The sequence below is a fragment of the Gallus gallus genome, chromosome W (assembly GCF_016699485.2).
Source record: "Gallus gallus isolate bGalGal1 chromosome W, bGalGal1.mat.broiler.GRCg7b, whole genome shotgun sequence".
Lineage (NCBI taxonomy): Eukaryota > Metazoa > Chordata > Aves > Galliformes > Phasianidae > Gallus > Gallus gallus.
The window spans coordinates 7,245,723-7,271,782 of NC_052571.1; the positions used below are offsets into that span (position 1 = coordinate 7,245,723).

Below are 26,060 nucleotides of genomic sequence, written 5' to 3' on the forward strand. Positions count from 1 at the left end.
AGATCATCTTTAAAGGGGTGTTTTTCTCTCACGGCTAACAACATCCGCTTCCAGAGGGTGAAGGCCTGGTTCTGGCATGTGCTAATACGTCTGTCAATGGCTGAGTCCCTAGCAATGCCACCGAGCTGACGAGCTTCTCTGCTATGTAGCCACACACAGTTGGCCCCACTGTCCCAGCATCAAAGTAACCAGGTGACAATAGGCTCATTGGGGTGGTGTGTGAAGTCTTTTCTCAGACCACGAATTTCATACATTTTCAAAGATCTATCCACAGTTGTTACGATGTCTTGCTCACCTCCTCCTCTTTCAGGACTTCCTGCCCTCCTTGGTGTTTGTGTATGCAGTCTTATTGAGGGCATGGGCACTCCAGTTCCTTGGAGCCACTCCACTGGACCTCTTTCCTCCTCTTCTCTTACATCGCCTGCTTCTTCTACTTCACCCTTGTTGCATTCAGCAACAACGATGTTAGCCGCCTGTGTTAGGCCTCTGCGCGTGCTGATCGATATCTTGATCAGGGGCAAGTGACTGCCGGCACGCACCAATATGATGAGCAGCAAAATGGCGTTTATTCACTACTAAACACAGCTTATATACATTTTACCTACAAAACCATGCTGTCATGTCCCACTCTGACTGGTTCACACCAGATAACATTGTGCCTTATTTGGCCATTTCCACATTCTTTTCTCATCCTTCTTCTTCTCCTGTTTTCTCTGCATCAAGGTCAGCACGATAGCACTGTCTCTCTATGCTTAGGGAGAGGCCTGTCCCGTACATCCCGTAGCCCCGCAAGACGCCTACTACAACATCTCCCCCTCCCTAATCTAAATACTACTTACACACACGCCTAACCCGTACATTGCGAAGCAGCGCAAAACGCCTAATCCTAAATATATTTCAGCACACTATTCCTACTACTTTCTACAATTCTTAAGCAAACATCAGAGCAACAGGGAATCCTTTCCCGTGCTCGGCCAAGCCTTGCCCCATTACAGCATGAACGCAACAACCTAAACCCCTCTATAATTTTTCACGCAGTCTACGATAGTCAAAAGTCTTGTCCATCATTCGTTGAAGGCAGTTCTGCAAGCATCCTACAAAGTGTGGAAGACAGATTAGAATACACACAAAGATTGCAAACCCTATTGCGAAAACCTTAAGCAATTGCTTTAACCATGAACCCGTTCCCCCGAAGTCTGTTCAGCCAGCTCCCAAAGGGATCACGCTCTTCTTTAATCTTCTGCAGATGTTCTTGCGTCCATTGTAGTTGTTTGCGACACGCTGTGATCACCAGGGACACCATAAACATCAGCAACATCGGAAGTGTCAGCGTTGCAGGTGTAGTGCTCCTCTTGATGAATGGTTCTTGATCCCATCGTCTGTCCCTCAGTTGTTCTGGAGTTGGCTTCGGTTTGCCAACGAAGAATTTCTGTAGAAAACTCGCACCTAGACTCAGTTTTTGCAGATATGTTACTTATATCTGGTATTACTTTTCACGATGGTACCCACAGAATTTTTCCCAGATTCATGATGTTTAACTGCCACATACCCGACAATGGATACCCTTTAGCAAGCCCTTCCTGCGATCAGGAGGCCCGGACTGGCCTCCCCCACAGTGGCACTGTGCTCTAACATGGCCATACTGGCCGTATCGGAAACACAGCCCTTGCTGCTGCAGCGATCTTTGCTGTCGCGGGCCAACAGCTATGACAATAGCTGTGGCTAGCCCTTCATTAGTTAAATGAGCCACCTTGAGCTTATCTAAGACATACTGAATAACTTCTGCCGGGGTATTAAGCGTACTTGGGCCGGCTGGTAGCAATGCCTTAACACTGTCATGCGATTTCTGCTGCAGGCAGTCAATGATCACTGGCCCTTGGGCCGGTTCCAGGAGATCAGACCCCTCTGCAGCAGCTAAAAGCCTGTCTGCAAAGCTTTGAAAGGATTCATTTGGGCCCTGGGTAATATCTGTGCACAGAGCAGGTGGTTCGGCCTTATGCACAAGTTTATTAAACGCTTCCACCATTGCATCTGTGGCTGCTATTAGCTCCCCTGGCCTTAGTCTCGCTAGCTGGCCCTGGGGCGAAGCCACTCCCACGGCCTTCCCTGAAAGCTGCTGTATGCCGGTCCCACACAAGGAGCGGCCTGGGTCGACCCCCGTCGCCCCGGCAAGCCCCCTCAATTCAGCCATCCAGTCCGTCTCCCATAACGTATATTGAACCAGCCTGAGCACCATACGCATTAAGTTTGTGATGTCACGGGGGAGGAGAGGCCCCAGTGCAGCCAAAGTTTGTAGTGCATTTAATGTCAGAGGCGATTTCAGGCCTCTTTTATCGATAAATTCCACCAGGCGCGTAACACCCCTGGGGTCAGGCGGCACCCATTCGGGACCACGATCACTCACAATCACCCAGAATGCCTCTGGAACTATATACCCTTCCCCCTGCATTCAAAGCCAGTCCCTTCTTTCTCCTCTACACTATCACTCACACTACCACCCCTGGGAGAGACCAGAGACAGTAGGCTATGCCCCCTGTCCGCATTGGACGGACCTTTTGTCTGGTCCCTCCCCATGTGGGCACTAAGTTGATCCTGCCCATGTAGATCACAGCTTCCTCCGCCCCCTTGAGTCAGGTAACACTGACGTAATTCTGATAAAGGATACAACGTTCCGCCTGAGGGGTCCGGATACGGGGGAGGGGGACGAGACAACAAACATCCACTCTCTTGTTGTTTGTCTTCTTTTGAACTGAGTGGGGTCAGCTCAGCCAGCGCCATCTCACCAACGGTCATTGGCAGCTCCGTCTCCTCTCGGCCCCTGCAAGAAACTGCTCCCGAGCCCCCATCGGACCCGACCAGGTCCGGTGTCTCGCCTCCACCGCCGAGACCCAAAAGGTATCGAGCCTCCACCAATACCTTTCCCTCTACTCTGGCCGCTTTCAGCGCCCCCAGTACCAGACCCCAAGTTTTTAACTCCGACCCGCCCTCCTGAGCACTCATAATATGTTGCGCGAACTCAGAGGTGAGATCATCCCACCTCTGTTATCAAGGATCTCATGGGGGGTTTTAACCTCCCTCTCCCGCTCTAACAGGGAAATAACTGCGTGGATATCCTTCTTAGAAGGAGCATACTTGCCAAAGTAATCTTCACAAAACTGAAGCAGTACCTTAAGAACATGTTCCATAGTCAGCCCGTCGCCGTCCACCGAGAATTCACAATCGACACCGTCGTCCACACGGGTCCTCCGTGGGCGTCCCATCGTCCCCCCGGACCCCACCGCAACCTACTTGCTGGCCGGCACTATCGTCGTCGCCACAATCTTCTGCAGGGCGTCACCCCAATCGTCTTCTGCAGGCTCCCCTCTCTTCAGGGCACTTGGGCTGGGCGTCACCCCAAATCTCGTGCTATGGCGTCACCCCACAGCTCGCACCAGCACAGAGAGCATCAGAACACAGTCTGTGCCTCACAGAGGCCTCTCACGGGGCACCATTTGTTGCATTCAGCAACAACGATGTTAGCCGCCTGTGTTAGGCCTCTGCGCGCGCTGATCGATATCTTGATCAGGGCCAAGTGACTGCCGGCACGCATCAATATGATGAGCAGCAAAATGGCGTTTATTCACTACTAAACACAGCTTATATACATTTTACCTACAAAACCATGCTGTCATGTCCCACTCTGACTGGTTCACACCAGATAACATTGTGCCTTATTTGGCCGTTTCCACATTCTTTTCTCATCCTTCTTCTTCTCCTGTTTTCTCTGCATCAAGGTCAGCACGATAGCACTGTCTCTCTATGCTTAGGGAGAGGCCTGTCCCGTACATCCCGTAGCCCCGCAAGATGCCTACTACAACAACCCTCCTCTTCTCTTACATTGACTGCTTCCTCTACTGCACCCTCCTCCTCTTTCTTCTGTTCTAACTGAGTGGAAATTCGTTTCGTTTTCCATCCTCTTACAGGGGCAACTGACATCGATTCTGGTGCCTCCTGTGGTTGATCAGGTTGGTCAGTCCCGATGCTCTTACTCTCCAGCTCGGCTCGGAGTCTATCTCGCTCAATTATGAGAGTGCTTAGTTCAGATTCGAGCTTGGCTTGATGAGACTGAATTTTGGTTATCTCACTTTGGAGACTGAATTGTGCGTGCTGGAGGGCATCTCGCTCAGTTCGGAGTACATCCCGTTCGGACTCGAGGGAGTTCCTCTCGAACTGGAGTGTGTCTCGCTCAGACCAGAGATTCTCCTTCTCGGCTTGGAGATTCTCTCGCTCAGCCCGGAAATTCTCCTTCTCAGCTTGGAAACCCTTTTGCTCGGCCCAGAGACTCTCCTTCTCAGCTTGGAAACCCTTTTGCTCAGCCCAGAGACTCTCCTTCTCGGCTTGGACTCTCTCTCTCTCAATTTCTAGAATTCTTTCCCTCTCTGGGATAGTATTAAATAAGGCCCGATAAGCATTAGCCAGGCCCCAAATCATTTGTGCCTCCTCAGATCTGCCTAGGCCACAACATCTCTGTCTCAAATATCTGTTCAGGCTCTCAGGATCTTTTAGGTGTTCAGGAGTAAAGTTCCATGACACCGAACATGTCCATCTCTCTGAAGTCTCTCCCAAGTCTCTCCACACACCCTGCCACTCAGTATTCTCTGGTTTTGGACGGGACTTCTTCAGAATACGATAATTTCAGATACTGAGTGAAATAATTACAATGACAAACAGTGCATTCAGGGAGATTGACAACGTGGTCAGGTGAGCATTCAAACAATCCATAAAGGATTCTCAAGAGAGACTGGGAACCTGCTTCAAAATCCCAAGTTCTGTGAAATTAGTAGCTCTCCCTACAAACTGGTTTAAAACAGAAAGGAGAATTTTTTTTTTTTCCTTCCTCTTTACTAAAGCAAGATAGCAGTGCTCAAAGTTTACAAAACATCTCAGAATATTGGCAGTCCGCCTGGACTTTCAAGGTCAAGTTTTTCAGTGAGCACCTATGAAAGAGAGAAACTTTCCCAACGAAGCTCTCCGAGAGCAGAGAGAGATTCGTTCTAAAAAGCTAAAAAGCAGCTGTTGCCTGCATTCTCCACCAAAAATGTCAACGGTTTAAGGGCTGGTCCGGCCCAGTTCCACGACTAGTGGGGCAGAGGGATTTCGCAAAATCCGCGCCTCCAGGAAGGGAAACAGGGAACCCCAAAATAATTAAAAACAGCGGCAACGATCTGAGGAGAAACAAACTAATTTACTAAATATAGTATCGGAATGTAAGATAACACACTATAATGCAATATAAATCAAAAGTAATTGAGAGAAAGATTGTCCGAGAGCCAAAGGCCTTACACTAGTACTGACGTGCGGAAATCAGACCCTATAGCCAGTAAGGATATAGAGCAGGTATGTGTTTATTGGTGACGCGCGTACACCCTGGTGCAAGGGGGATCGTTCCACCTAACTTGCACACCATCCGAAGAAATTGTGCTATAGATATAGGTCAAACTTATACATAATCAGTAGTTGACAGGAATTCGGATACATATTCACTACATTCCCGAGAGCCCATTAGCATACAGTCCTTCCCCCCCCTTGCGCGTGCGTGGTACGTCGTGATGATGAAGGCTCGTAGTCTTCCTCGCGAAGGCTCGTAGTCTTCCTCGCTGCAAACTTCTGACCCTGAAGGGGGGGCATCCTCCGAACCGGTTTCAGCTTGCACTTCAGACATCTAATCACCTCCCTGCCAAATGTTTTTGAGCTGTTCTCCAGTCCTTATCTTTATGGCCTTCACTTGTTATTTCGGACCTGGCACCTGTGAAAGTGCTGGGAATCCCTTGTTTTCTAATACTCTCTACATAAACTATCTCTATTTGCCCCTTATGTCTACCTTGTGAAGCTGCTTTCTCTTTTCTTGCTATGAAGCCCTTCTTTCTATACTGCAGGGACCTGATTTTGCCCTTCAGTATTGAAGCCTTGCGTGCAGTCGGGAACAGCAGTAGCGAGCCGATCCGACAAGGAACACGGCGAGACTAGAAGAGGGATGAGTCAGATGACCTGCGCCCTTATATCTGTTCCCTTGAGCAGGAATGATAACAGTACTCAAAAAGGCTCTTGGGGAATGTAGTTCTTCTTCTCTTCCAGACAGGTACCCGGAACTGAAGCGTTTGCTCTTTAACTCCCAGTACACTGCATGATGTTGTGATGTGGAATACTGATAACCAAAAATCATAAAACCATGATAGGCTGCTCTGAAGGAGATCTTCCCCCAGTTTGTGTAAGTACCTGGGACTGCCCCGATCCAAGTGCAGGACCCTGCACTTGGCCTTATTGAACCTCATTAGGTTTTCACGAGCTCACTTCTCCAGCCTGTCCAGGTCCTTCTCGATGGCTTCCCTTCCTTCTAATGTATCAAAGAACTACTTGATTTCCCGGAGGAGTGTTACCTGTTCTGTTATCATTTCCTCTCAGGTGGAACAGATATAAGGCCTTGGTAGGTCACCTGATGCCCCTTTTCAGTTGTCTAGTTTATCTCTGTTGCGGGTGCTGTCTTGTCACAGCATTAGAGTATGGCCTTCGGCTTTCAGACAATCTCATTTTATTTGTTAGCTCCAATTCTTATTATATTGTAGTATATTGTATTATAGTGTGTTATCTTGCATTCTGATATCTTACTTAGTAAATTAGTTTTTTTCTCCTTAGATCATTGCCACTGTTTTGTTATGGGCCCATCTCTCTATCCTTATCCCTTTCCAGGGCACAAATCTGCAGGTCCCTCTGCCCCGCTAGGCATGGAACTGGGCGAAATCAGCCCCTAAACTGTTGACAGGGATATACAAGATAAAGAGGTGATCGGAGACAGCCAGCATGACTTCACCAAGGTCAGATCTTGCTTGACTAATCTGGTTGCCTTCTATGATGGAATGACGACATTGGTGGAGCGGGGAAGGGTGATGGATGTCATCTTCTTGGACTTCTGTAAAGCCTTTGACATGATCCCTCACCACATCCTTCTCTCTAAATTGGAGAGGTATGGATTTGAAGGATGGACAGTTCGATGGATTAAGAACTGGCTGGCTGGACGCAGCCAAAGGGTTGTGATCAATGGTTCTGCGTCAGGGTAGAGGCCGGTCACAAGCAGTGTCCCTCAGGTCGGTCTTGGGACTGGTGCTCTTCAACATCTTTATCAATGACAGAGACGATGGAATCAAGTGCACCTTCAGCAAGTTTGCAGACGACAGCAAGCTGAGCGGTACAGTCGATACACTGGAGGGAAGGGAAGTCATCCAGAGGGACCTGGACAGGCTGGAGAAGTGGGCCCATGAGAACCTAATTCAACCAAAGGTTCAACAAGGCCAAGTGCAAGGTATTGCACTTGGGCCAGGGCAATCCCAGGTATTTATACAAACTGGGGGAAGATCTCCTTGAGAGCAGCCCTGTGGAGAAGGACTTGGGGGTCCTGGTGGATGAGAAGCTGTACATGAGCCAGCAGTGTGCGCCTGCAGCCCGGAAGGCCAACTATATCTTGGGCTGCATTAAAAAGGGGGCGGCCAGCAGGGAGAGGGAGGTGATTGTCCGCCTGTACTTGGCTCACTTGAGGCCCCATCTAGAGTACTGCATCCAGGCCTGGGGCCCCCAGCACAAGAAAGATGCAGAGCTCTTGGAACAGGTCCAGAGGAGGGCCACTAAGATGATCAGAGGGCTGGAGCACCTCCCCTGTGAAGAAAGGTTGAGGGAACTTGGCTTGTTTAGCTTGAAAAAGAGAAGGTCTCCGGGGAGACCTCATTGTGGCCTTGCAGTACTTGAAGGGAACGTATAAATAGGAGGGGGAACAACTGTTTACATGGGTTGATAGTGATTGGCCAAGGGGGAATGGTTTTAAACTGAGACGGGAGATTTAGGTTAGATATTAGGAGGAAATTTTTCACTCAGAGGGTGGTGCCGCACTGGAACAGGTTACCCAAGGTGGTTGTGGATGCCCCATCCCTGGAGGCATTCAAGGCTAGGCTGGATATGGCTCTGGGCAGCCTGCTCTATTGGTTGGCAACCCCGTCCACAGCAGGGGCTTGAAACTAGATGATCTTTGAGGTCCTTTTCATCCCAGGCCATTTTATGATTCCTGGCCTGTGATCCAGCTCCAGGCCCAGGGCATCCATTTCCATCATCAGCCTTAGGTTGAGGATTCCCTCCCTCAGTGACTCTATTTTAAAGACCTCATGTCTAAATTGGAAAGCTTGTTGCCAAATATGGTCTTCCACTTCTTTGAACAATGAACCCCATCCATCCCCAGAAGATCAGATTTCTCAAAGTTATTTCCATGGTGTAAGTAGCCGAAGCCCTGTTCATGACACCACTCCCTTTACCATTCATTGATTTTCTTAATTCTATCAGCCCATTCCCTCCCCAGTCCTTTAACTGGGAGGATTGATGAGAAGACTACCGGTGCTCATGTATCCTTCACTGCTGCTCCCTGTAGTCCCTCTTGATATTCTTCAGTTTGCTCCTAACTGTTTCAGTGGTGCCTATGTGAAACAGCAGCAGCGGGTAGTAGTCAGTGGGATATGCAAGGTCTGGCAACTTCTCTGTCACATCCTTGATGCAGGACCCAGGTAAGCAGCAGACCTCTAGGTAGTAGGTCAGTACAACAAATGGGTGTCTCTGTATGTCATGGTTTTATGATTTTTTGTTACTGGTATTCCACATCATAACATCATGTAAAGCACTGGGAGTTAAAGAGTTAATGCTCCACTTCTGTGGACTGCTGATTTTTCGGGTACCTGGTTCTCAGAAGAGAACTACATACCCCAGAGGACTTTGCATTCAGAGGGAAGATAAAGCTTCTGACAAGTCATGGGACTCTTCTCTTTTCTCGCTGCCTGGCAACGTGTGTACTCCCCAGCCATTTCGCCTTCAATTCATAGTAAGGCCTTCGGTTTCAGACACTTTCTCTCTCTCTCATTTTATTTGATTCATTAGCCTCAATTCCAATTATATATTGTATTATAGTGTGTTATCTTGCATTCTGATATCATATTTAGTAAATTAACTATCCTCCTCAGATCATTGACGCTGTTCTGTTTTTAGTCCCATCTCCCTACCCTTTCCCCTTTTCCCCTTTCCCGCGGTGTGGGTCCGTGGTCCCCTGCCCCAGTAGTTGCAGAACCAGTCCATAAACCATCAACACTCTCCCTTCCCCTTTTCCAGGCCAGTGGTCCTGCTGTCCTCCTGTCACAGACACATATAGATCTAGAGATAACTCCATGACACTGTACCCCTCAGAAGAGAATCACCCACTACTATCACCTGTCACTTTTTCTTAGTTGTGGCATTTGTTATTCAATGGGGAACTTGGTCCAGGTGTCTTACTCAGTTCTGACTTACCTGTTATTGTTTCTTTTTCCTCCTCAGTCTGCAGAACTGTGAAACAATTCCGCAGAGGCACCTCAAGCTTTGAGGCAGGCTTCTTTCTCCTGTTAGACTTCCTTGTGGCAATTTGCCATTTCTCATCACTGTTGGCTTCCCCTCTAACTGGATGTGCCAGTGGGGGAGTTGGGGACTGTTTAGCCCCAGACTGTGGATTCAATGCAGATTGCATGTGAACCTAGCTATCTCCATTTCTGCCTCCCTGATAGTACACAGACTGTCTCCTGCAGCTCAGTCAACTGCCACAGAAGGTCCTCCATCTGGGCACATCTTAGGCAGGCGAGCTTGCCACTCACCCCTGCTCCAGGAGAAAGGTCCAGACACTTTCCACAGACCATAGTCTGCATAGCTGCTTCTTCCTTCAGCAGCTCTGTCTAGGTTGAGGCATTGATCATGTTCGGGGTAGGTGGTATATACTCCCCCTGCCAGAGCTGCAGCCTTAGCTCAGTGTCAAGTGCTCACCATTCTGCCTCAAAGGTCAGTTGGAATGAGCACCTCTCAATATTGCCTGCACCGCCCAGACACTAATACACCTCTTTCGGTGTCTGAATTCTCCTACAGTTGTCTGGAGAGCCAGATCCCATAAAATGTCTATGCTCAAGATGTACTCTGGGACTGGGGCAATAGACACCTTATACTCCTGGGGCAGGAGACGCTCAACCCCCAATTTCAGCCTTGTCTGGGTAACTGGAATGGTCTGTCCCCCAAAGCCACCGATCAGCACTCTATCCCCATTAAATTCAGTCGGATCTCCATAAATAAGTGATGTTTCTGCACCTGTGTCAACCAATGCCATAACCCTTTGTATGTTCTTTCGGGACCCAAAAATTGTCAGCTCAGCATAGGGCCTCTAATTCCGTTTGGAGGTCCTAGTTACAGGGGGACTGGCATCCCCTGTCACGCAAGTAACTGCGCAATTGCGAATTCTTTTTCCTCAGGAGGCTCGGGCATAGTGGCCTGGGTCACTTGAGGAGGCTTTTTCTTTTTCCTGAGAGCTAGGAAATCTTCCAAGTTCTATGTTGTTGTTCGTATTTTGTCAATAGTTCTCACCCCAGGTTTTCTGGGGTGATTTTGAAAGTTCTGATTGTCCTCCAAATGCCTCCATAGCTGAAGGAGGACATGGTTGGGCTGGTGATCAATTTATGCAAATTGAATCCCAGCCCAGATTAAGTCATTAAACATTTGTTTTTGGGATACCCATATGGGTCCCAATTGAGGAGTCCATGGGGTGGGTCTCATGGTTTTAGTTACAGGGAGGACCTCGGCCCCTTTCAACGTTCCTATAGTGCACCTGGTCTGAAGGCTCTCTGTCTCCCCTAGATCAGCCACCAATTGGGCAGCCTGTTGGATGATGGCCTCCAAGGCCACTAAGGCATTCAGTATGGACACCAGTGTGCCATACTGGTGGGGAGGAGCTTGCTGTAGTATGAGGTCCCTCATTCTTGCCGAAAACTTAACCAAGTCTGGACTCTCAAAGGCATCATTATATACTGCCTCCTTCATTCCTAATTCTCTAATATAATTTTAAAGTTCCTCCATTGAGGTTTGTGGACCATTATTTATTGGAACATTACTTTTTTTGGGCCATGTGAGTCTACACGCTGCCATTATCCATTGAATTCGAGAATGGTTTTCATCATTACGCATCACAGTGGCATATAGCCTTTGTCTGAGAGCCGGATGTGTGCTAATGGATACCAGTTTAGTAATCTTGGGCACATTAATTAGTACACTTTCGGCACCCATGACCCATAATCTCAACAGCTAAGATGGTATGCTCTCTTGTGGTCTTTTCTTAAATAATTCTAACAGATCCATGAGCTCAGTGGCTGTGTACGGGCACACCATTACGTGTAAGGTCATATGTGCAAGGGGCCACTCTTCAGGTGCCAATCCTGCTGGCCTGTCTCAGATCTTCTTTGTCTTCTGAGTTATTACTGGCCTTATTTCTAAAGTATCTGAGGTTCCCAGATCTTCTAGTTGGCTTTAGTTTGCTGGGCCTTCTTGGGTTCAACTAGGATCCAAGGATCCTGCTGATCTAAATCTTTTTTTCCTTCTAGTAATACGGGTCTTAATTTCAAAGGGGATGTTCCATTTAAACGTAGGGCAGTTTTCCCTGTCAAACGTAATTTTTTTTTCCAGTTGTCTAATACAAGCTTTCAAAAGCTCATTTTCATCTTTTAAGTCTTCTTCCAAGGAATGATATGCATTAATAGTGAGAAGCAGTGGCCATGCCATGGCAGATACTACCACTATTCTTTCCTCAGTTGTCAAAAAGTTTTGTCCTAATTTATTCACAAAGTCAGCCATTTTTGAAGGGGATTTAATAATTGGAGCATTGTCCCTTATATGTCCCCATTCTTCAATAACCCGAGCAGCACTTAGCCACAGAGAACCTAGGCATCCCAAGGTCTCCCTTGGGAATTCCTCTTTTGGTGTATTCAGGGTCCTAGCGACCATCCAACGCATATTTTTTTTAAAGTATTCCATCATAAATAAGTACCCGCCTGGCTCACCAAATGTAGCATTTGGACAGATCAATACGATGGGAAATGCGTTACAACAAAGGTGTGATGATGGAAGGACCAGCATGATAAAAAGGTGCTATAAGGGAAAGGAAGAAGATTGCTGACCCATATCAGAAGATTCTAGGTTCACAAGGGGAAAGTTTCCCCAAGGAGAGATCTCCACAAAGAGATCCTTCCCTACTGGCAGTCAGCCCTTAAATGAGGTCTAAGAGAGATGGAGCCAGGCTCCACTACTTCAGGTCACACGGGTGAATTGCCTTCACACATGCTCCCAGGGTTGACCGGGTTCTTTCCCTAGGTGCTCAATCAGTGGTTCAGGCTGTGACTCAACAGTTCCCATACAACCAGGAAGCTTGTTAATTTCTGATTTTAATCCATCTATATTACATCTCAGCCTTTCAGATCCATCTTTTCTGTTACTGTTATTTTCAAGGCCCTCATTCTAAATATTTGCTATACCCTTTGTATACCTCTGTCATGGTTTTATGATTTTTGTTATTGGTATTCCACATCATATCATGTAAAGCACGGAGAGTTAAGGAGTTAATGCTCCACTTCCGTGGACTGCTGATTTTTCGAATACCTGGCTCTCAGAAGAGAAGAACTACATACCCCAGAGGACTTTGCATTCAGAGGGGAAGATAAAGCTAGCAAGTCATGGGACTCTCTCTTTCGCTGCCTGGTAGTGTGTGGATTTGCTCCCCAGCCATTTTGCCCTATCCTTCCCCTTTTCCTCTTTTCCCCTTTTCCAGGCCAGTGGGCCTGGGGGCCTGCTGTTCCCCTGTCACAGACATACTTGTTTTCTCAGGCAATTTTTACAGAAGCAGCCATGACTAATGTCAAAGCAGTGTTATTTGTCTCTTTGTGAAAATGGGATTCCATAAATCTAATAATCATTTCTTCGTGTTCTAACTAAATTTTGGATAGCTTGATGTAGCAAAACATTACTCTTGAAGCAAATTCTGCACCTCTGTAATGCCTCCTCAACAAAATCTCAGTGAAGGTGGTGGTAGGGCCTGTGTTGTTCTGCTTTTATTGCTGTAACCACCCCCAGAGGGCATTTTCCACCATCCAGGAGTCACTGTAGAGGTAGAGCACTGCCACTTCTCCCATTCAGAAATTGTTTAAAGCCAGCTGGATGGCCTCCACTTCTGCACATTGACTTGATTCACCCTTTCCTTCAGTAGTTTCTGGAACTCGTCGTGTAGTACTCCAGACAGCAGCCTTCCACCTCTGATGCTTTCCCATGATGTGACAGGACCCATCAGTGATCAGGGCATGTTTCTTCTCATTTTCTGGCAGTTTGGTTGAACTGTGGGGCTTGTCACAGGGATTGGAGTGACCATAGGACTGGTTGTGAGGGTTGTGACAGCTGCAGGGCCTGTCACAAAGGTTAGAGTAACCGCAGGGTCTGTCAGAAAGTCAGAGCAACTGCAGGTCCTGTCGTGGGGGTTGGAGAAGTCGCAGGATCTGTTGTGCGAGTTGGAGCAGCCACAGGGCCTGTTGCAGGAGTTGGGGCAACCACAGGGCCCATCACAGAAGTTGGAGCAGCTACAGGGCTTGTTGCACTGTCATCAGATCCAGAGGTATTCTCTTCCCCTTGAGGATGCTGAATAGTGTTGAACAGAGTTCAGTAGGCATAAGCCAGGCCTTAGCACACTACAGTGATCTGTGTCTCTTGAGAATTGTCAGGACAACGGCAGACCTTTTCCAAATATTCTACTAGTTTTTTAGGATTCTGCAGTTGTTCAGAGGTGAAGTTCCAAACCATAGGGGATGCCCACCTCTCTAGGCACCTACCCATACCATTCCATACTCCCTGCCACTCAGAACCATCATGCCTTGGGTTAGATCTCTGGGTGAAATTTTCCCCTCTTTCTAGTGCTAACACTTTAGTTGGGGAAGAGACTGTCTCCATGCCTTCTAGCTCCTGAGCCCCATTGCTTTGCAAGGCTGTGAAGAAATGGAATTGTAGTTATGTTTGAGCTGTGACAGTATTTAACAACTTCTCTATAGCGTTTCTGCTGCTTGATACATAAACACCTTTGAAGTGGTTCTGCCTCACTTGCATTTGATGTAGTCCTGGCTGCAGGTAATTCATTGGATACAAAAAAGGCACCTGAGGTTGACAATACTGTGAACAGTTTTAGTGGTAAGAAGGTATTTTGTTCATTGTTTCACTCCTATCATTGAGAAGACCTACAAGACCTACCACCTTATCCCTATTTGTATGAACTATTTTGCACATGCACTTAGGACAAGTACAGGGCTATCTTGGAGGAATGGGTCATTGTCCCTTGCCACTAAACATAATGCAAATGCAAGAATATTTGATATTTAGATTCTTCTCACACCCTTGCACCCACATTGTTCTTATGCATCAGTATTTCATGACTTAGTAAAGTGTTGCGGACCCCCAAGGGTTCGAAACCGGAATCCAGTCCGTTCACTGGCCGAGCCGCGTGGGGAGTGATGACATGACCCAATATGAGTGCATCAGAATCTCCATTTATTATTCATTACTTACACACGTATATAGATCGTGGTGAACATGCGTCAGCTTGTAATTGGTTGGAGCATTGCAAAAAGCCCCCTGCCTAACAATACCATTGGTCATGCATGTTTTCATACCATTCCACTGTCTTAATCTCTTCCCAGGTGAGCTACCCCCTTATCTTAACTGAAGCCTCAGTTTGTCTTCCTGCTTTGACAGCTTCAAGGTCTCATAGCCTGGGTTGTGCACATAGCACCCGAGCTCACAGCCATTATAACGAGCTAGTACTTTTCCATTTGTATCTCCTGCCAATTGTTAGGCCTGTTCTGCTCGTACAACTGTTCAAGAGACCCATGACCCCCTCGGCTGTGGAGCCATCCCTCAACAGTAAAGCAAAGCTGTTTTCTCATTTCGTCTCAGAACTGTGAAGTACTGCTACAGTTCTCTGTTGTTGAGATCATTTCTTGCTGTATAGTCAACAAATGTACAGAGTGGTGTGCTCAGATGGGTATCCACAGATCGTAAAGCTAGAAAGATTACTGCGTTGGAAATGGATAATCAAAAACAAATGGAAAATGCTCACCCATGTTGTAGGCTCCCAGGAAAAACTGAAAGAGGAGCAATCTCCAGAAAGAGATCCTTCCTCAGTGGCAGTCAGACCTTAAATGGGGTCTAGAAGAGGTGGAGCCAGGCTCCACGCCTTCTAGTCACACAGGTGAATTGCCTTCACCTGTGCTCCCATGACTGACTCAGTGCTCGCCTCAGCTGATCAATGAGAGGTTCAAGCAGTGATTCAATAGTTCCCATACACTCCACCCCTTCACAGCATGAATCAATGATTGAGGTAACTAAAGGGTGAGCCTTCCCTAATACCAAAATCCAGTACATCGCGATGCTTATACAATTTCCTGTTGTGATGTATGTTGACACAAATTAAGACAAGTGATGATCGGTGAAAGTTCATGTTCCTTCATGGGCCAGTGCTCGATGATGTTACTGGAGGCATGTAGTTGTGAGGTGCAGGTCCATCCTATGCTCCATCAGTCCCATGTAGACCATCACCAGGTGTTGTACATGATCTCACAGCAACACTGGAACACTTCGATGACATTTTGTTCCTTCTGGTGATCCTAGAGGTTCAAAGACTCACGGGGAGTAATACAGATGTTTCAGAGGTACCAGGAGGGGAAGGTTTGCCCTCCAGGGCAAGATACAGGCCGTATTTCTATATCTTCTGGCCAGATGTCTGCGGCTGCATAACTATATCAGGCACCAAAGGGGGTGTCCTGATCTGCCATAGGGACATGATGGGGGTCCCTTTAGCAATGAAGATCGGAGTGTTGACCACAATATCCGTAGGCCATGTACCTATTACCAGAGGGACTACCGAGCCTCCCACCTCCAATAATCTCCCCTAAGGTGCAAGTAGGACTGAAGTGGTGTGATCTACTTGCACCTTCCAAGGCCATTTTCTCTCTCTTTTTTTTTTTTAGGCCCATCTCCTTACCCTTTCCCCTTTTCCCAGGCATGATTCCATGTGTCCCCCACCCCACTAGTCACGGAACAGGGCCAAACCAGCCCCTAAACCATTGACACCATTGTAATAAGGAGGGTTAGCAGACATCTTGCCAGCCAGCCACCGGTATCTGCTGGGGGAAATCCCAGGGCATACACTCTACCAGCTGGCTTTATCACAGATTACATCTCCATTATACAGTCTTTTCAGAATAGTTTGTCTTTCATAGGTTCTGGAATATGAAACCAACTTTGATCGCTCAGATATTTACAGAGAGAAGTCAATCATATAAAATACTGTTCCCATTTGGCATGCTCTAAAGCTATAACACTTAACTTCTGTGTGTGTTGCAAAGCAACTGTGTGGCACGTGGTACTTACAGCCTGCAATTTTGGGAAGGTGGAATCTGTGTGACAGCATCAGCTTTGGAGCATGGTTTTGTTTAAAGGATCTGTTGCTCCAAGGACTAAATTGTTAGAGATGCCTGTGTCAATTAAATGCAGCACACTGTATCTGCTGATTGTTCTTCTAATTGAATGTGTGTGATGATTGTCTTACAGGCAGTAGTGGTGCAGATTTAAGGACACAAGGATGCTCCCTGGCATCCCACAGGCTGCCTGTATGTCTTCAGGGCAATAGTTCCAGTCCTTGCACAGCTACTGGCAGCCCACTGTGCTGGTAGAAGTACCTTAGGAGTAGCTGAGGGGTGGCAGGCACCGTTGATGCAGTGATGGTCACTATCTCTCTTCTGCTTCCTGGGATTTTGGAGAGCTGTGAATTGTCTTCGAGCATCTCACCCTCCCTGGGACAGGATTAAAGTGAGGCATGTATGACAGGCAGGAGGGGTACCAGAGCCATTCCTTCCCTTTCTCTATGGCCCACACTTAAGTTTTATTAAAGCATCCATGGAATTGAGGTGATTGGCTATCCTGAAAGTGCTTTTAAGAACAGTGTATCAGCTAGGATTGGTAACTTCAATGTAAATGGCAAAGCCTCTATTTGAAATGAGATTGGTAAACTTGTATACTTTTCTTTCTGGTATAATTTTTCAGAGGCTGCTAACTTCAGAAGTGAAATAGTGGCCACATTTGTGGCTTTGTGCTGGTTTTAAGTTGCTTGTTGCCCAAGTTTTCTCCATTTCTGAGTCTCATATGTTACTTATGTAAAATAAGCTGTCATTTCTCAGTGGTCACTGAGTACATCTGTGATGGACCTGAGATGGACTCATGCCCATCATACACAATGGACACACCGCCCATTTACACACCCATGCTGTTCTTTGCTTTGCTCCAATCTGCTGCTCCTTTTAGCTTGTGCCTGTCACTGGAGGTTCCTTTTTCTGAACTTCTGTGATTTATTGAACCAGTTTGTAAGGAAAAAGTTGTTTAACGTTTAAATGTAAACAATGTTAAAAGTTGTTCTATAGTTGGGTCTTAAAATACAACACCATAAAACTGTGCAATGTATATTTTGTATGGAGTAGGAAATAATTTAATCAAGGAGAGCACAAAAATGAGAAGCAGTTATGAAAAGCAGTAAATCAGTGTATACATGGAGAATGCAATTGCTGAATGGTGGCACCTTGGAGCCAGGCTGTGATCATAGAATAGTTTGAGTTGGAAGGGACCCTTAAGATCATCTAGTTCCAACCACCCTGCTATAGGCAGGGACACCTCCCTCTAGACCAGGTTGCTCAAAGCCCCATCCAGCCTGGCCCAGAATGATTCCAGAGAGGGGGCACTCACAACCTCACTGGGCAACCTGTTCCAGTGGCTCACCACTCTCACAGTAAAGAATTTCTTCCTAATATCTAGTTTAAATACACCCTCTTCCAGTTTAAAACCATTTCCCCTTGTCCTGTAGCTACCTGCCTTTATAAAAAGTTCCTCCCCAGCTTTCCTGTAGGTTCCCTTCAGATACTGGAAGGCCACTATAAGGTGTCCTCAGAGCCTTCTCTTCTCCAGGCTGAAGAGCCCCAGCTCTTTCAGCCTGTTTGTGTAGGGGAGGTGCTCCAGCCCTCTGATCATCTTCATGGCTCTCCTCTGGACCTGCTCCAACAACTCTGTTCTTCTTGTGTTAGGGGCTCCAGAACTGGACACAGTACTCCAGGTGGGGTCTCACAAGAGCAGAATCATCTCCCTCGACCTGCTAGTCACACTTCTCTTGATGCAACCCTAGATACGGTTGGCCTTCTGGGCTGCATGTTTCAGTTCTGGCTATGATGGCTCAGTTCCAGATGCACATGGCCTTTGGTTGTCACCTCAGGGTAGCTTATATTAAAAAACAAAAACAAAAAGAGAAACCAACCCAGAAACAACTCTTGAAAAGGGAATTTTGTTAGGAGCTAGGCTGAAGAAGTGTTGCCTGTTTTAACGAGTATTACAGCTGTATCAGCTACTTAGTCAGAATTTGTTCACCCTTTAAAACATTATCATTTACTTTGAATCATGCGTTTCATTTTGATAGCCTCCTTCATATAGAAAATATAGCATGCAATGTTCATCTAATTGCAAGCCTACCAATGCTCTATCTTCTATGTGGAAGGAAGTAGTCTGTACATTTCTCCATGTTTGACATCATGGTGTTTTGAATAACCATGTTCCATATATCAATTTTTTGTTTTTGTTTTCAATTTATGTACAGCACTTGCTCTGAAATTTGGGGACTGAGTACACCAAACACGATAGATCAGTGGGAAACATCAGGCCTTTACAGCTTCTCTGAACAAACCAGGTGAATATTCTGCCCTCTCTCCATCATAGAGCCTTGTGGGAGGGATTGACTTTGGAGGGTCTGTCATGGGATGCTTTAGCTGTAAAATAGACTAAATGCTTCTTAGGTCTCTCATGGTACAGCATTTTAAAACATTTGCTTTCCAGGGTAGCATTTCAAGCGTTTTCAGCTGTTTTGACCAATGAAATCCTAGTTGTGAAATATTAGTTCTTTTTCACTTAAACGCAAGCTCTAATGTGGTTTAGTATTGTTATTAACAACATTGGGCTACTTAATTCTTTAGACCTAATCTTACAAAGTATTTAAACTGCTTTGTATGCCATGAGCTTTCAGTTAAATCTCACTAATTGGTTCCAATATGAGCTGCTAAAGAACTGCTTGTAAATTCTTCAGAAGTTAACAGCAGGCAAATTCTAAGCAGGGCCTTTATTTTTTTTCACGTAACATTGCTTGATTTGTGTACTGAGGTTTGTCTCCCATCCCATAAGTCATAAACATCTACATTTGTGTAAGCATATGCAGTCTGTCTTAAAACTAGCAAAACATTTTCAGCTAGCAGCAAGGCAGAGAAAAGCAAGAAGGTAGCGTGCAGCCCTTGAGATGTGTTCACATTTGTTGCATCACAGTCACACTACCACGTAGATCCCTTGGGCAGCTGACTGCTTAGAGGCTAATTTGCAGTCCCTGGGGAATTAAGCTTAAAGCCATAAAGCATCCATGCCATGGCAAACCTTGAAGTTTAGAAACTGAAGGGACTGTTAAGTGTGTGATTTTCTTTCAGCAATTGTCTTCTGCATTTAAAAATGTGTATGAAATGATCAACCCAAATAATTGATCGGAGATAAAGTGGCTTTTAATGACTTCTAAATTCACTGTCAATTTGAGCAGTTCAGAAATTTAACACTGATGCCACCATTTCTCTCCCATTTGGAGCCTTTTAACAAGAGTACAAACATCACTAACAGTGTCAATTCATTGAATTCTGAAAATGAGCAAACTGCCCTTCCCGTAGTTTACACTGTTCATTGAATAATTATGAGACACTGTACAGCCTGTAAATACCTCTCAACATCTTTCCCATGTAGATCTCTTGATGGCCGACTACAGGTATCGCATCGTAAAGGACTACCACATGTCATCTACTGTCGTCTGTGGCGCTGGCCAGATCTTCACAGCCACCATGAACTTAAAGCAATCGAAAACTGTGAATATGCTTTTAATCTTAAGAAGGATGAAGTATGTGTAAACCCATACCACTACCAGAGAGTGGAGACACCAGGTAGGAAGACTGCTTCTGGCTTTATAGCACCATCTGTCTGTAGATGAATTGTCAACACCCCCTCCCTGGACACGTTCAAGGCCAGGCTGGATAGGACTTGGAGCAACCTGATTTAGGGGGAGGTATCCCTGCCTATAGCAGGAAGGGTTGGAACCAGATGATCTTAAAGGTCTCTTCCAACCCAAACCATTCTATGAAACTGTGACACAGTTTGGGGGGGTGAGTTGGGGTTGGACTTGCTGATCTTGGAGGTCTTTTTCAACCTTCACAACTCTGTGTTTCTACACACTTACTCAGTATAATGTTTCAAATGAAAAATACACAAGGATGATGTGTTCTCCTGCCAAAACTGCAAGATGATTAAGGATGCAGATTTGGAGAAAACCATCTGCTATAAGTCTTTAATAGAAAAGATGCTGAAAAATCTTGACCAATGTGTTGAATACCCCAATAAATGCTTCCAGTAGTGCTATCAATTTCCAGCTGGCTAAGGATGATCCAGCATGAAAATGAGAATAGAATGACTTAACTGTGCTAATATGGAATAGCCACGTTCAAGATAAATCTGCTTGTTCTGGTAGTTACCAGTACAACTGCAGTATTAGCAGTACTGAGATACACCCAAAGAAATTGTTAGATGGCTTAGATTTGTTTTTCCTTTTAGTTCATAGAAATGTGAGTTGGAAGGATTCTAATAATTCTTTGACTTCTGCTTTTCCAGTCTTGCCTCCTGTACTAGTGCCACGGCACACTGAGATTCTAACAGAACTTCCTCCTCTTGATGACTACACCCATTCCATTCCTGAAAACACTAACTTCCCAGCTGGAATTGAACCACAGAGCAATTACATACCAGGTACTTTCTTACCTCTCAACGTGAACAGCACACTTAACATTGTAATGGAACAAAGATGGTAATTTCATCCTCCCCTGTGATCAAATGAATTGAAAGGTGTACCAATAAATTAGTTCTTATTGATTTTATTCATTAATTCTGATGGAACACCTGAAAAAACACAGCAACTGTAACAATTGAACAAATCAATAAAATGGGAAAGGCATTACAACAAACCTGTATCAGAAGGTTCTAGGCTCACAGAAGAAAACTTCACTAAGGAAAAAACTCCAGAAAAAGATCCTTCTTTATGGGGCACTCAGCCTTTAAATGAGGTCTAAGAGAGGTAGAGGCAGGCTCCACCCCTTCGGGTTGCACAGGTGAATTGCCTTCACCTGTGCTCCCGGGGCTGACCATGTCTTGTCCCCAGGTGCTCAATCAGTGGATCAGGCTGTGACTCAACAGTTTCCATACAGTGACTAAAAACTTTATTTGTAGCTCATATTTGATTGAGATCTGCTTTGTGTATTTGTAACTACAGTGTACATACAGTTTTGCTGTTGGTATTCAATTTAAGCATATTGAATTAATAAAGAATTTTTTCTCCTTCTCTTTGCTTCTTCCCCACACCAAAAAAAAAAAAAAAAAAATCAAAGCTGAACTGCTGCAGTGCACACATAAGCCTCTGTCCTTATTGAAATGTGAAATGAGTGACCTTTGTTTCCTGTCCCAATTTCCCTTTTCCTATCACTTCAGGAAGTTGCCTGTAATGTAAAACTGAGCCAAGCTGAATGCTTTCATAAATGTTTAAGGCAACTATGTTACAGCACCCAAGGACTGAAATAAGCTGAGAATTCAGATCCTGATTCTAGAGGAATGACTGCCTTGAAACTCAAACATGTGAGATGTACAAATTGTATCTACATGTCTTATGCAGGATGTTGCTTGTATTTCCTTTAAATGTATCTGAAAATTGAATTGGCACCAAGAAAATTTCAATTAATTTGATCTCATTTATTTAATTAATGCAGAATTTTTTACCACATGAGGTTGGAACTAGATGATCTTTAAGGTCCCTTCCAAACTAAGCCATTCTATGACAAGATCTTCAAAGAGCTATTTAAGATACTCAAACTTGATGTTGCTTCTTCACTTATGTATACTTTTTTTACTCGATCTGAGGGCTTTTGATGGTGTTTGTGGACAGCTTACTGCAAAGGCACCATTTGGAAATCCAGGAAACGAGCTCAAGGAGCTCTAGGTAGCTATTTGCAAGAAGCCCACTCAAGGTGATTGTGGGCATTCACATGATCTACATGTTTACGCAGTTCACCACGCCTTGCCTCCTTCTCTTTGCCACTGACACCCTGCTCTTGTATTCAAGAATCATATCTGAATCTCACTTTGTTTGGCATTGATAGCTAATCTTTACTACTTAGCTAGGTTCTGATAAGCCTTGCGTGTCTGACATCCTGCTTTAGCGAATTGTTTTCTGTAGCAGGAGGCCAGACTACAACCATGGTACTATTGGTCTACAAAGTATTGATTTGCTTGGTCTACAAAGAGATTGATTTCATCTACTGTGTATGTTTGTTGAGCAGATAGATGGTGATTGGGGAGGTGCAGGATAAGTCTTCAGGGCCTTTCCAAGTTTGGGATGTGCTGAGCTGTGGCATCCAGACTTCTGACAAGGAACTGTTAATGTTGCACTTGAGCATTTATTTCCAGCTGTGCTGTTGCTCACCTCTGACCCTAAAATAGTATTAATAGATGGAGGGAGTCTATGTTCAGACAGCTAGATATGGAACATAACCTGTGCCAAAAAACCCAACTGGAAACAGGAGGTGTGGGTTGGATTGGAAATGGTTATTGATCTTGACCATGTCTGTGGACTTAACTATATCAAATGACCAAAAGATGGGTGGAGTCCAGTTTATCACAATGAATTCTATAAAAATGTTCAAAACAACTGTGATTTTTGTCATTGTATTCTTGCTGGTAAAGATTTCCCTCGATTTTCCCTTTAAATTCTCACATGAATTTTGTCATATCTATATTTAGTGTGCTTATTTTACATAGTGAATCAAAGATGTAGTTCTTTTGGTTCACTTTTATTTAATCACCTGATTTAATCAAGTTTCCTCTTGCTGACTTCCTTCTGATGTTACTCTACTTCTGTAAATCTCTGACATAATAGAGATACAATTTTATTTTAATTCTGAAGCCGAAGGCTTTATCTTTGTTTCTGCTGTTTGGTAATACGTAATTAAATGTTTAATCTCTTAGATGTTTCAGAGACAATTCTAATGTGATTGTAGAGATCAGTTGGCTTTGACCACTTTCACTAAAGAGACTGACATTTTGTCTTTAATAAGTAGAAAGAGATGCTTGCCCAGTATCCCATCTTTAAAGAAAGCTAGTGATAAGAATTGGTGTTTTTTAATAGCACTTGAGACGTATCATAATAAATAGAGCTTGTGCATCATAACTCATTAGGTAATACCCTTATCGTTAATGAGTGAAAGCAACTGTTAGGTGCTGAAGAAAAATAGATATGGTGACTCAACTGAAAATTAACTTTTAAATCTCACAACTTGTAAGATGTGGGAAGGTCTGATCTGATGGTTTTACTGCATGAAAACAGCTCCTATTTTTTTGTAAAGTCACCAGATGTTTTTTTCATTTGTAGTTCTACTGAATGTGAAAGCTGTTGATCACAATTGCAAAATTGTTACTTGTAATGGAAGTATCTTTGTTACATGGAACAAGCAAGGGTTGTCCATTAATTATATAACACGTAAGCAACTGATGGGTACACAGAGATGATGCATTTTACATCATCATTTAGTCAGATAATGGATTGGAGCTTCTACTGGAAGGAAATCCAGTGTAATGACATTCTAATTTGGTGTTCAGATATCACGCAGAGTTTATGAGGACTTGAGGTCTAAACCCCAAATGCTGAATCTTACAAGTTTCCCATCTGTTTAAACAATAGATTTTTTTTTTTTTTGACAGAAACACCACCTCCAGGATATATCAGTGAAGATGGAGAAACAAGTGACCAGCAGTTGAACCAAAGCATGGATACAGGTAACATTTCATTTTTCACCACTTTGAAGACTTGGGATTGCTCATTGTGATCCGTTTACATATAGTGGCATGTCTTCAGCCCAAGTGATGACAGCAGCAGCCCTCTGTACAACCTGTTGTGTTGCATTTCAAATTAATTCTTGTTAGGAAGGCTCTGTTGAAGGATCTTCTCACTGGAGAAGTGCATAAATAAAGAAATGTTCACAGACTGTGCATGAAGAGAGCTCTGCCAAATGCCCTGCTGAGATGTTAATAGGCTCTTTACGAGGAGAGGTAGGTTCCCAGGAGTCTGGAAAATTAAACGTGATCTGAATTCTGAATAAAGATGAGACATGCTGGAAAACTTGTTCTAGGTTTTCTGAGATTTCTTAGTCCAAAGAACATTAAGATGAAGCTACTACCTAAATTAACAGTCATACCTATCTGTCTGAAATAACAATAATCATTTGCTCTGAATCAATATGTGTTGCTCCAACAGGATCTCCAGCAGAGCTGTCTCCCAGTACTCTCTCCCCAGTTAATCACAGCCTGGGTAAGCTGGAAACACTTTTGTTTTGGTGTGTGAGGACTCCTCTTTATGTATACAATTACACTAAAAATAAAGAAAAGTCAGAGTTGTGTTAGGAGAATACTATTGGATTGGCTTCCAGATGATAAGCATCATAGGCCTGGGTTAATAACTAGCTAACAACTACTCTATTTCTGCAACTGAATCTCTAGCAAAGAGTAAAACCTCTGAGTGATTCAGTTGAAGCTCTTATTTAACATTACCAAAGTGTTTTCAAGTTACAGAAAGGCAACAGGAATGTCTCAATGTCTGGAACTCATAGTAGCCTAATCATTTTGTTAAGCAAAATGCAAGTACTGAAGTACTAAAGCTGTGCTTGTTTTAGATCACCTCCTCTCTTCCCTTGTGTGAAATACTGAATTTCATTCTTTTTGCTGAGGTAGGTAAAAATGACAGCAAGCAGAATTGTAATATGCATAGCTTGAGGAGACGAGAGCTGTCATATCTGGAAGAGAAGAAAAGCAGGGCAGACAGGGTTATTTCAGGCTCAAATTCCGTGCTACTCTTATTTTTTGTTTATTGTTTTCAGACTTGCAGCCAGTCACTTATTCGGAACCCGCATTTTGGTGTTCAATAGCATATTATGAGTTGAATCAAAGAGTGGGAGAAACCTTCCATGCATCACAGCCTTCCCTGACTGTAGATGGCTTCACAGATCCATCCAATTCAGAACGGTTTTGTCTAGGTCTGCTTTCCAATGTCAACAGAAATGCAACAGTGGAAATGACAAGGCGACACATAGGTAAAGATCTGATTTTTTTGCTATTTTAACACTTTAGCCTAGCCATGTCTCATGGTTTTGTAATTTTGCTATTGGTATTCCACATCATAACATCATGGACAGCACAGGTAATTAAAGGGTTAGTACTCCAGTTATGTGGATTGACAACCTTCCAGATACCTGCTTCTCAAAAGAGAAGAACTACGTATCCCAGAGGACCTCATGGTCAGAGAAGGAAGATACGTCACGGAAGACACAGGATTTGAGTCACGTGATCAGGGTCACGCTCTCCCTCTGGTAGCCATGCAGAAGGGTGGGTGTGCTTCCAAGGTGTGCGCCTTCATCAAGTAGGCCTTTTGGTTTTGGAAACTTTCTCTCTCTTATTTTATTTGATTTATTAGCCTCAATTTCAATTAGATTGTATTATATCGTGTCATCTTGCATTCCGATATCATAGTTAGTAAAATAAGTTTTCCTCCTTAGATCGTTGCTGCTGCTCCATTCTTTTTCCCTCTCTGAGCTCAGCTCCTGTTCCCCTACCTTTTTCCCTTTTTCCTTCCCATTTTGGGGAGCCAGGGGGCCCGCGAGCCTACTGCCCCCCTGTCACGGGCATAGATTTATCTAGATTGATCTAGATAACTCTGTGACACCATGAAATCATTTCTGTAGTTGTCCAGGTAGGAAGAAGAGAGATCTGTTTTGGGATCATTTCACCCCTGTGCATCCAGCCTCCAAACTTCTGTCTTGAGGCTCGATCATGACATAATCAAGATTTTCGCCTTAATAGTTACAGAATACTGTTTTCCACATTGCAGCCTCTTCTTCAATAAATTCTATATTATTTTTATTGGATTCTTTCATTTAGCAGTGTTCACTAATTTTTTTTTTTTTTTTTACGGA

The 26,060-nt window shown here is 44.6% G+C and overlaps 1 protein-coding gene across 7 annotated transcripts in view; it reads left to right on the top strand.

Annotated features, from left to right (window-relative positions):
* Positions 1 to 26,060, top strand: part of LOC769000 (mothers against decapentaplegic homolog 2-like) — a 65,114-nt gene that overhangs the window by 27,879 nt on the left and 11,175 nt on the right. For 4 of the 7 annotated variants that reach the window (XM_046905150.1, XM_040655253.2, XM_001232180.7 and 1 more), the window contains 6 exons: positions 18,575 to 18,664; positions 19,750 to 19,943; positions 20,665 to 20,799; positions 23,797 to 23,871; positions 24,350 to 24,403; positions 24,969 to 25,181. In XM_046905150.1, the coding sequence (XP_046761106.1) occupies positions 18,575 to 18,664; positions 19,750 to 19,943; positions 20,665 to 20,799; positions 23,797 to 23,871; positions 24,350 to 24,403; positions 24,969 to 25,181 (761 nt within the window). The remainder of the gene's footprint in view (positions 1 to 18,574; positions 18,665 to 19,749; positions 19,944 to 20,664; positions 20,800 to 23,796; positions 23,872 to 24,349; positions 24,404 to 24,968; positions 25,182 to 26,060) is intronic. The other 3 variants (XM_015300444.3, XM_015300443.4, XM_046905151.1) reach the window with 3 other exon arrangements.